Below are 12,370 nucleotides of genomic sequence, written 5' to 3'. Positions count from 1 at the left end.
AAATATAGAAAATTATTGGAAATTACGGTCGCGACCTTTTAATAATTGGCGTTCTTTTTTTACTTTGTCAATTATTTTTTTTTCTAATTTAGCTTATTTTTTAGAGGCGTGACAATATTTACTTAAGAAAAAAATACATTCCTCGTTTTCGACGAAAATTTTTAAAACGATTTGTTTCAAGTTGAGTTACTTTTCTCTATGTGCCAAAAGCAATCGACACAGCCAATTTTTCTATGTAGACGGACAAAAACTGTGCGGTTATGTTCATGTGAGTTGAAACCTTTTACAAGCAATAATGGTGACGATTTTGATTATCCATTCAGCAAATCGAATTTTCCAATGAAAGATTGGGAAATTCCTATGCAATGGGATGATATTTTCATTTTCTATTCCTTTTTTTGAAAAGCTCCACTTGTTTACTTGGAAAAATGATTTTTGAAACTATCTTCTTTTCATTCATGGATTCCATGTTGACATGGATACTGTCAATGGTTTGCAATGTCCAAGGAGATGTTTCCATGGTATTCAATGTCTAAGACCACAGCTTTATGGTTATTGGTGTCCAGTGATATTTTTTCATGGTCTTCTGTAACGTCTGAACCTGCCTCGTCAATGCAAACTATTAAATCGCAGATCTAGATATCGATAACTATGAGGAAATATATCGTAAACCATTGCACCGTTTACCTAAATATCGGGAAATATAAAATTGTCGAATTTATATTGAAAAATACGAAGGCATCCACCTAGACATCGAAAACCCTATAGTCGCCAAACTAGACATCGAAAACTATAGAGCCGACGACCTAGATATCGAAAACCTTAGAAAAACTCACCACACTATCGGAAACTATGAAGCCATTGACTTTCATATCGGGAACCATGGACAAATTCACCTTAACATCGGAAACTATGGAGCTATCGACCGGGATAGTGAAAACTATGCAGTCGTCAACCTAGTCCACGAAAACAATGGGAAAACATACCTGGACATTGAAAACTACGGAGCCGTTGATCTAGACCTCGAAAAGCATAAAAAAACATACCAGGACGACGAAAGCCATGGAGAACCATGGACGACCTAGCCATCGAAAACCATGGAGCTGTCGACGTAGACATCGAAAACAATGGAACCGTCGACCTAGACCATGAAAACCATGGAGAACCATAACCAAACATCGAAAACTATGGAATTGTTGACTATGAAGAAATATACCTGGACATCCAAAACCATGGAGGAATATACCTAGACATCGAAACCCATGGAGGAATTATCCTAGACCACGAAAACCCGAGAGAAACATACCTGGACATCGAAAACTGTGGAGCCGTCGACCTCGACTGCGAAAGCCATGAAGAAACATACCTAGACCACGAAAACCATGGAGGAATCTACCTAGACCACGAAAACCATGGAGAAACATATCCATACATCGAAAACCATGGAGGAATATACCTGGACCACGAAAACCATGAAGGAACATGTCCAGACATTCAAAACCATGAAGGAATATACCTAGACATCAAAACCCATGGAGGAATTATCCTAGACCACGAAAACCATGGAAAAGCATACTTGGACATCGAAAACTGTGGCAACGTCGACCTCGACCGCGAAAACCATGATTAAATATGCCGAGACATTGAAAACCATGCAGGAATATACCTAGACATCGAAACCCATGGAGGAATTATCCTCGACCACGAAAACCCGAGAGTAACATACCTGGACATCGAAAACAGTGGAGCCGTCGACCTCGACTACGAACACCATGAAGAAACATAAGTAGACCACGAAAACCATGGAGGAATCACCTACACCGAGACAACCATGGAGGAATATACCTGGATGACATAAACCATGAAGGAACATGCCTAGACATTGAAAACCATGGAGAACCGTACCTAGACCACGAAAACCATGGAGGATTGTACCTAGACCACGAAAACCATGGAGAAACATATCCATACATCGAAAACCATGGAGGAATATACCTGGACCACGAAAACCATGAAGGAACACGTCTAGACATTGAAAACCATGAAGGAATATACCTAGACATCAAAACCCATGGAGAAATTATCCTAGACCACGAAAATCATGGAGAAACATACCTAGACATCGAAAACTGTGGAACCGTCGACCTCGACCGCGAAAACCATGAAGAGACATACTTACAAGGAAAGGTACTTTAGTGTCCGCCTCCGATTTTGATAATTTTTTTCTATCTTATAGTCCATCCAAAAATAAGAGACACGTATTTTTTTTTATCGGCCGAAAGTTATTTTTAAGGGGTGAAATCAACCCTCAAAGTTCGGCATGTTTTGCGTCTGGTAGAGTGTTTCATATAGAAGCACTCAACCGATCGAAACAAAACCAATTGCAAAATGTTCGGCTTGTCAAATAACCCATATGACATGTCCAACTTCTTATGCACCCTTACGGCAAAGGGGTGAACCACCCCCGAATATTCAGAATTTTTTCGTATAATAAAAACTTACAATCCGATTTTAATAAAAGAAATGCCATTTTGCAGAGCAAAAAAAATAAAATGGACGTGTTTTTTGGTTTTCCTTGGATCAAAAAAATTAAGGGGGTAAACCAGTCCTAAAATCTTGAATTTCACTTTGCGCATCGAAATGTTGACATTCAATTCATATGGTTCCTTTATCATTGCGTATCGACTTATATGTTGAATAATATTTATTTCACATATTCATTGGCTGACATCATAATCGTATAGAGAATCGAATACTTTGACATGCGTTACGTGAGAAGTGTTAGTTTTCGTTCTACAGGTTCTACTATGACATCTTTAAACGGTTCTTGAAAATCTAATGTCGTATCTTCCACGATTTCTAACCGATTGAACTCTGCCATAGAAGCCTTCAGAATTCTCTCGAAACTTTCTTTCTCGTAGTCATGTATTCTTAAAAAAGCCAGCTCGCTCAGCCTAATGCTTGAGAGATATCCGAAAAAATAAAAAAATCTGTTTTTGTGATGATGTCAGATTAAGCCACCCACTCAAGATGAAGAAGCTAAAACTGACGTATATTACTTATATTACTCGAGAAGTTTAGTTGCTGTTTGATTGTTTATCTGTCACCATCGTGTCCGCTATTGTGAATAACGTATTGTCATGAACATGTCTATCAACCCAATGAACGTAATAAGACTGTTGCTTCTTACATTTGAAGTAATGAACATTCCTGACAGTCCTGTTAACAATAATGAAGTGGAATTGAAAGAAAGATTGCCAACATGGACCTTCCGAAACCATTCTTTCCGATCAAGAGACTCCGTAGAGTCTCGGGATAAGTACATTGACAGCCCTGTCGTCTGCTGGCCCGAGGCTCTCGCCGAGACTATACTTTCTCTGAATAAAACGATTCGCGGTGGTGGGGGTAAAATTGGCATGTCATTTTGTTTAATTACGAAACTCAAAAGCCATTTAGCAACTTAAAAATTGAAGTTTAAGCCAATTAATAAATTCTCTTTCGATTGCGTCCAAAATCAGCATAAACGGAAGCGTAATTGCTGAGAAAAAACTTTGTACGGGCTCAAGATTATGCTAAAGTTACTGACACATCACGAGTTCGACGTATACGTATACGCGTTTTGACGTAAGTTGGTGGTAGTAGAGTTGTATCTCAATGCATTCTGATTGGCTCACCGATCTCGGCTCACTCCAGCTGACCGACCGCCCTCAGATTCGACTCCTTGAACGTATAATGGTAACTATATGTATCGTGTACATCCATCTGACAGTTTTCGATGGTATGATCGAACGAGAGTAGTATAACTACTCGTTCGACTAGTAACATGACTATAAAATGTGCTATGTGTGTTTTGTGAAAACAGTGCGGGTAAAAATAGTTGGTTTACTCTCATGACAATTGGTTCGCGAGTGTTTGTTGATATATAAGATATCATGCAGTGTTGGGAAATTTCTCCTAGTATAAACACTTTAACTCTACGTTTATTTGTGGCATAATTTTTTCGCAATCCTCGCTCTTATTCCTTAGAATTTTCAACCAGGGTTATTACGAGAAAAAAAAGTTCGTTTATTATAACCTCAAACGTTCTTTCCAAATTTGTGCTGAATATTGTTTTCCAAATTTGTACTCAAAATGTATTGAGAACATTAAACTTATAATAAATCGCATTTAAATAAATTTCCAACCGAAACTGCCGTATAATTTCGTTTTTGTATGATGGATTTTTATATCAATGAAAAATTTCAATGAAAAGTGATGGGCCGGACAAGTACTTTTAACACATATTTAAACATAATTTGTACCGATCCAAAATCGACGTCGAATATTGTCAATAATACCAAGGGAGTCTGAAAGTCTGAGGGAAATCAATTTTCTTCTAAATTCTGCCACCATAAAGTAACAAATTACTATACCTTTGATGTGATTTTTTTTTTGGATTTGAACGCTTCATAGAACAATTTTATTTAAACTCGGAATTACTAATAAAACGCTTGTCCTCCGATTGATATCATAAATTTTAGTGCTGTACGTAACTTAAATGGTAACTTTTTTGATTCATTAGAACTCTCTCAAGTTCCTGACGGTTCCCCCATAAGAATGAATATTCTGAATTACCCTTAATTACTTGGCCTCGAATCGATATCATAAATTTTAATGCTGCACGTAACTTCGATGGAATTTTTTGTCAATTGATTCAGCTTTTAGAATAAGATAAAAAGAATGGGGCATCGGTGTGAAACTTTTTTCGAATTGTTCTGTTGAAATTATTTACACTTGGTTTTATAAGTTTTTTTATGGAATTTTTTTTACACTTTTCGTTTTATATATGTATATTATACGAAGATATTGTAAGTACTTGCCTAAGTTTCTTATTTTGTCTCTTCTAAATCTGTCCTTCCTCCTATTTTTCTTATTTTGGGTCCTCAACTTCCCACCTTGAGAATAGAGTCGAACTAATGGAATTAATTATTGATTGCTAACTCCTGATGGGATAAGCTGCCGCCTAACATATCTGTTAAAGGAATATTATTTGAACTAGAGCCCTGATAGCCATTGACCCAGGCCGCGTCAAGTGAGGGTAATTCGTTAAATACAACGAGAGGAGTAATACCCGTCTCAACCCAAACCTTCAAAGAAATTAATAATAAAAGTTCAGAAATCAAATACATTATTTGGATATTATACTATACGTAAAATTATTGAGTGTACTGTGCAATTTATGTATGTGAGTGTGTCGACTACACTGTCTTCGAGATGACCCGCTACGTTCCGCGTTAGCACGTCTCAAATTACAGTAAAACATCTACCCAAGTCCCAAACTGTATCACCTTTTATATCGTATATAAATTCTTATGATTGTACCCAAGAGACAGTAGACTGTGATCTTTTTCGACTGTTATTTAAATCTCCTATTTTCATTCAGGGATAAATTAGCGAATTTTCCTTTTGAAGCTCCTGTTTATACCATTTTTTCCAACATTCCAAATAATATATTGTCAACTGTAATAGATGCGCATAACGCTCTTATAGCTTTTCCGAAAATCTACTATTTATATCTATTTTCCCTTTTTACTCTTTCATTTATTCGTCCATCTGAAAGATTAGTAACTTTAAGATTTATTATTCATTATTTTCTTTCAACCCGTTCGTTTTTACGTTCAAGCATAACAGACTCATTGTAACCACGTAAAAAAAATTAACCAAATTGGCGGGGACCGAGGAAAAAGTCCGCCGATTTCATATGGAATTTATAGATTATTTATAGATTGATTTACTTTGTTTATTTATTTATAATTATTTGTAATTATTGTATATAATTATTTATAATTAATTATATTGATTATCAATTATTTATAATTATATAAACAATTATTTATTTATAAATTATAATTAGATACGTATCCAGTAATTAGATAATCGATCATGTATTGTATACATTGTATTCGTATACATCGTCGATTGTAAGCTGCTTGTAAGTTAATATTGCTTACCCCACCCCAATGTATAAGCATAGGAACTTCGTGCCTTTCCCCTTCTTCAGAAAGATTCAACATCAACGTTAAGGAGTTTCGGTACAGAAGTCAAAATATTAAGAAATTGATCAAATTTGGTGATAATGTTCTTCGACATCAAGTGCGAAAACTCAAATTTTTACAAATTTTTCTTCTACTTAGTTATCGAGTAATTACGCATTAAAGCAGATTTCTCATGCCCGGAATGTATACCTATATATATGGAAACGCTATGCTTATACACATAAACTTTAGTGATCAATTACTCGATAACTGTGTAGAAGAAAAATCTTAAAAAATTTGTGTCGTCAAATTTGGCACTAAAGAATATGTTCGCCAAATTTTATAAAATTCTGAACTTATTGAATTTTTGAATTTTTTTAGCATGGATTAGCATGGCAACGTTGTATCGCCTGTACCGAAACTCCTTAATACAAAGCAAGGAAGCTTCTTATTCTTTGAGCAATATATACCTTTTGGCTGTCTGCAATATCTTCAGTCCCATGATTGTCGCGTTCATTTTCAGTTTCCTTGGTCTCGATCTCGGGTTCCAAATTTTCGGTCTGGGGCACTTGATCGTCGATACCCAGATTTTCATTGAGATCTTCAATACAATCAAGAGACACCTTGTCTTCGGCAACGTTGTCTTGTTTACCCTAACAATTGGTATGGCATTATTTATTTACAAAGGCTAGTTCACGAAATAAGAACAGAAATATTCTTGCAATAATAAATTTAATGTTTCGAAAAATTGCGTTGCGTACTGGAGGATATGGTAGGACCGATTGATTTCTAAGGTTGGGTGATTACAGAATACTTTACCTGGGAGACAAAGCAGCAACAATAGACTATCAGAAGGATGGGTAGCCCAGCGACTAATATATATACAGCCCACATCCAAGGATGTTCAGCGGTGAACGCCATGAATTGACGCCAAATGCTCCACTACGATAGAAAAACAGTGCTGGGTTAATAACCCCTACGAAATATGGTTATTTTAACATATCTTTATCTATGTTCTTCATAAAACCTATGGACTTCAAAAAATTTATCTCTCATTTTCGCGTACTTGAAACACGTTTCAATATCAAACAACAAAAGGAACAGGCAATTACATCTCTTTCATTCCATTACTAGGTGGTATACAGATATTGAATCCTTTTTGACGGGTCTCATAATCCAATGGCTCGAACAAGCAGGAATTACTGTTGAAGCCATTTTTTTGTGTGAGGTTTCTTTTTTCGACTCTTTTCAAGAACTTTTTTGGGGAACTTAACAAAAGTACAGCTGCGAAATTTTTACCACATATGAATCAACGTTTTGAGCACTATTCGTGATTTTTTTAGCCTGGAATGGGTACTCTCATTGCTAAGCAAACATTGTTCATGGAACATTCTCAAAAAAACGGACAAGTGAACATTTATTTACAAATGAATTTACCTATTTAACGAGTTTATAACGTATTTATTTATTCATTAATACGTTTTTTACACAAACCACAAATAGAGGTAATGATGCCCAGCAACGTGGAGAGCGGAGGTAAGAAGACAGCAGCTGAGCACACGCCGTCGGGACTTGAGCGGAGATATATTACATGAAGAGCATCTGCTCAGCTGTCCCCCCCCTATCCTTGCTCTCCGCGTGTCTGCGCATCATATACATCTAATACAGCCTTGCCCTCTTTCCGCCGCCGGTAGCCTTATTCTCTCGAAGTGCCGTTTAATTTCGTTTTCCCAGATAAGTAGAACGCTCGCAATTGTACCCAAAAAAAAAATATTGAAGTGAAACTTCTATGGGAGGTATTAGAATTTTTTGTCACAATAAAGCGTTACGGCCGCGTGGAGGGGGTATATGATATATCGCGTGGTGAGAGGCGGCAGCGGGCACTTCAACCCACGAAGTCTGAACTAGTCTTGGAAATAGAATCATCAAAAAACATTAAACAGTTGGTTTTTGACCATTGGAAGAGGTCGCGAAAAAACACCAGAATTGCTGATAAGATTCAACAAATTGCCAAAAGTTAAATATTAATATTTTTCGATAGTTCACGTTCCAAAACTAGTTAAAATTTCATAGATTGAAATCCCGTTCGATTTCGATCGCTTTGGATTCAGAGACATGGTAGCAACTCAGTGCAGAGTATTAAAGGAAAAACGAGTGAGAGCCTAATATGCCTAATTATATCCTCATAGTGTTTTTTAAACCGTTTCCACGGATAAACCATTGCAGTTAAAAATCTGAAAATACTATTCCTCGAAAAAACGATTCTTCGAAAACGTTTTCCCGGAAAAACATTTCCCCGTTAGATCCTCAACCATTTTACCACTAACGCGCGCTTGGCCGCAGCATTGAAGATTCTCACTTCGGCTACAGCGTTACGCAAGGAAGAGGTTTTTCCCGTACGCGCATTATCCTCTGGGAATGCATATATTGCCGGAGTCGCTACGTGACGCGGCCGCCTGCAAAGTCAGCCATATACCCTTATACCACTATATGTTGAACGTTTGGTATCTCACACATTTCCCATGCTGGTATATAACACTGCAAGTCTCTCTGATTTGTCAACTGTAAAAAATTAACAATTCTCATGTATCTTGGAAATAAAGGCAGGGTGTCAAGTCTACAATGGGCAACTCTACATCGTGTCATCTCGCCAGTGTATCTCTCCATCGTTGAAACTCTCCAACCGTAGCAACTCTACATCGTGTCAAGTCTTCAAGCGTGTCAACTCGCCAACGGGGTGAGTCCCGATCGTAGCAACTCGACATTTCCCCGATTCTCGTTTATCCCCACTCTTCATCGTGAGACTCAGGATCGCACGGGGAAAATCCCCACTATGCCGGGCAATATGCCTTCGTTGAAACTCTCCAACTGTGTCAACTCTACATCGTGTCAAGTCTTCAACCGTGCCAACCCGTCATCGGGGCAAGTCCCGATCGTAGCAATTCGATATTTCTCCGACTCTCGCTTATCCCCACTTTTGACCGTTAGACTCGGGTTTGCAGGGAAAAGGTCCCCACCATGCCCCACCTAATCAAAATCCTAATCTAATCTCCTAATCAAAATCGGCACATATTTCAATCAAATGTTAACATTAATTTAATCATGTCCATTCTCTTCATATGCAGATGAATTTAAATTGAATTGAAAAAAAAACCATATCTGTGAGAATCGATCTCGAGTTTTTCATTTGTGAAACGGGAACTCCACCATCGTGCTACCGCACATTTTGAATGAAAAGCAATGCAGCCTACATATAAATTGTGAATCAGCGAAATCCGTAAGGACTATGCTCCGAGAACAGCACGTCATACGGTTTATTTTCTGCCAACAAGATAGATATTACGCATTTACGGACGGATTATTAGACATTTACTGGACGGCGGGCTATTGGAAAGAGAAAAAAATGACAGACGATTGTATGATTTCAAATTTTTTCTATCTACTAGTGCAACTCAAAAAAATACGCGCTGACTTCAACAGTTCTGTGTGCAGTATTCGATAAAGAGCACCATCACGCCTTCTAACGGAATTATTTTATAATCGATCTAACAACAGATTTATTGCAAAATGACAAGAGATCCTCTTTCTATTGAGGCATAGTCATGGCAATTATTGTACATTGGCCCGTTCGTGAGTTACAAAATTAAAAAGTCACCAGTGATTATTCAAATGGGAAACAGAAAATCGTTATGAGCGATCCCTAAAAAATTTTTTGAAGAGCTGAAATGGGGACAGGACTTGATGATATTGGAAAAATTGAAGGGTATTCTTTGGAAAAAAAAACATTTCTGTTTGACACACTCTAATAAATATATACCAAGAATATTGGAATAAATATTTTTCGAATTGGTTCAAGAAACTAATAAGTTAGGATGTTGGAGTACTTATCGCTATATAATGAAGAGTTGTTTATCATTTCAAAATATTATAAAAAAATCTATTATGATTGTCATGAATGTTTGCTCGTAGCATTATTGAATGACAAAATCATAAAAGAATAATTCTATTTGAAATTTGTCGATAAGCTAGAGAGCTGACGAACCAGGCAGCCGTACATACGGAAAGATCGATACGCTGCAAAGATTTTCGTCACGTATAAGCGGATCTGTGGGAAAAGTACAGTCAACGAAAAATACGAGCACGTATAACAGTCGAGGAAACGTCGCATTGCTACGATCGGGACTTGCCCCGATGACGGGTTGGCACGGTTGAAGACTTGACACGATGTAGAGTTGACACAGTTGGAGAGTTTCAACGAAGGCATATTGCCCGGCATAGTGGGGATTTTCCCCGTGCGATCCTGAGTCTCACGATGAAGAGTGGGGATAAACGAGAATCGGGGAAATGTCGAGTTGCTACGATCGGGACTCACCCCGTTGGCGAGTTGACACGCTTGAAGACTTGACACGATGTAGAGTTGCTACGGTTGGAGAGTTTCAACGATGGAGAGATACACTGGCGAGATGACACGATGTAGAGTTGCCCGTTGTAGACTTGACACCCTGCCGAAATAAATATTCTTTCCAAAAACCGATGGAAAAATTCAAGGTGTTTAATTTTAAAAATTCTTCCATAGTTCAATAATGTAAAATTTTTCAATATTTACGAGTAACAAAATTAATCGCATATTAAATAAGCAATTATCGTAAGTTCGATCAAAATGAATATTAACATCAAATGAGTTATGGGTTGATGAATAAATGATTAAATAATTATTTGTAACGGCACAGTGCAGACCATGTTCTATTATTGGGTGCGCCGCCCACGAAAAAATCCACGTAACACTGGTAGAAAAAACGGTAGATATTGTTCAAATCTCACGCTAGAATGATCTTATGACGGTAACGTTATAATGCTGGTATAACGTAACGTTATTAAGCTGTTGAGACCTAACGTCAAAACACCGTTAAAACGTAACGTTATAAAGCTGTTCAACTGTAACGGTAGATTGATGCCACAGCCTAACGCTAGAATGCTGTTTGAATGCCATCGCTAAGTTGGCGTTTGAAACACGCCACACTGTAGTGTTACTCGCTAGCACCAAATGAATATGAAAATGGCGAAGTAGGTAGCGCGCTAGTGGTGTTACAATGTAACGCGGAACATTATAAGTGGAAAAACCATTCCCTACATGAGAGATTCTCTGTCAAACCGGCCACTTTTTTTCGACTATCTCAGATCTATAGGGTTATTGAATGTAAAACACTCCTATAACTTTTTTTTTCTTTAATGCGAGTATTATTTATTTTACAACTTATTTTAGTACAGTTTCTTTTTTCTCTTCATAGCCACAGCTCTCTCGTTTTACAACCACAGCTCTAGCTGCCTATTTCCTTCTGCCAACCTCTTCATTTTCTGTTCATTAGTTGGCACCCCTTTCTTGCCCGACGCGCCGCCTCGCGGCTGCTCGAGGCCCGGGATCGCTACAGATCTACCCCATAACTGATTATATCAAAGTACTACTAAAAAGCACTCTGTGTCAATTTTTTCAGATTTTTAAATTCATAATTTTAGAAAATATTGTTTTTTTTCAAATGGATATATATCGGAAACTTGAAGTAACTGAAAAAAAATGTTTTCACATAAAAGTTGTAGTTTCGTGTTAGCTTTCGAGCGGATGACTCAAAATAATTTTTACGTTCTGGTAACGATGTTTTTTTACGAAAAAAAGGGAGAATTAATTTTTTATTCAGAAACAGCCATTTTTTTGGCTGAAAAAATTACAACGTTTTCCAATATGTTTGACGATATCGCTAAAAAATCGCCAGAGTGGCACGGATCGAGATTCTAGGGTAAAAAAATGAAATTACACAAATTAATTTTTTCATACCCGGTATCTCGATCCGTACCACTCTGGCGATTTTTTTACGAGATCGTCAAACATACTGTAATTTTTTTACTGTAATTCACTCTGTAATTTTTTCAGTCAAAAAAGACTGGCTATTTTTGAATTAAAAAAAATTAATATTTGTGATTTTATTTTTTTTACCCTAGAACTTCGATTCGTGCCACTCTGGCGATTGTTTTACGATATCGTTAAACAAATTGGAAAACTCTGTAATTTTTTCAGCCAGAAAAAAATGGCTGTTTCTGAATAAAAAAATAATTTTCTCTTTCGGTAAAAAATCATCGTTACCAGAACGTAGAAATTATTTCGAGTCGTCCGCTCGAAAGCTAACACGAAACTACAACTTTTATATAAATACATTTTTTTTTCAGTTACTTCAAGTTTCCGAGATATATTCATTTAAAAAAAAAACAATATTTTCTAAAATTATGAATTTAAAAATCTGAAAAAGTTCACATAGAGTGCCGTTTAGTAATACTTTGATATAATCAGTTGTGAAGTAGATCTG

General features: G+C 36.9%; 1 protein-coding gene across 3 annotated transcripts in view; it reads right to left on the bottom strand.

The window, feature by feature from the left end:
• The window catches only part of Cnx99A (Calnexin 99A), an 86,317-nt gene that overhangs the window by 27,133 nt on the left and 46,814 nt on the right, over positions 1-12,370 (bottom strand). The window contains exons 5-6 of one of the 3 annotated variants that reach the window (XM_043410951.1): positions 6,834-6,956; positions 6,485-6,667 (exon numbers count right to left, since the gene is read on the bottom strand). The exons of 1 other annotated variant lie outside the window; for it this stretch is intronic. In XM_043410951.1, coding sequence (XP_043266886.1) covers positions 6,485-6,667; positions 6,834-6,956 — 306 coding nt within the window. The remainder of the gene's footprint in view (positions 1-6,484; positions 6,668-6,833; positions 6,957-12,370) is intronic. One more of the 3 variants, XM_043410950.1, reaches the window with a different exon arrangement.

This window comes from Venturia canescens, chromosome 2, assembly GCF_019457755.1.
Source record: "Venturia canescens isolate UGA chromosome 2, ASM1945775v1, whole genome shotgun sequence".
Classification (NCBI taxonomy): Eukaryota; Metazoa; Arthropoda; class Insecta; order Hymenoptera; family Ichneumonidae; genus Venturia; species Venturia canescens.
Note: the sequence above shows the minus strand (reverse complement) of the source record. Positions and strands in the feature narration are given on the sequence as shown.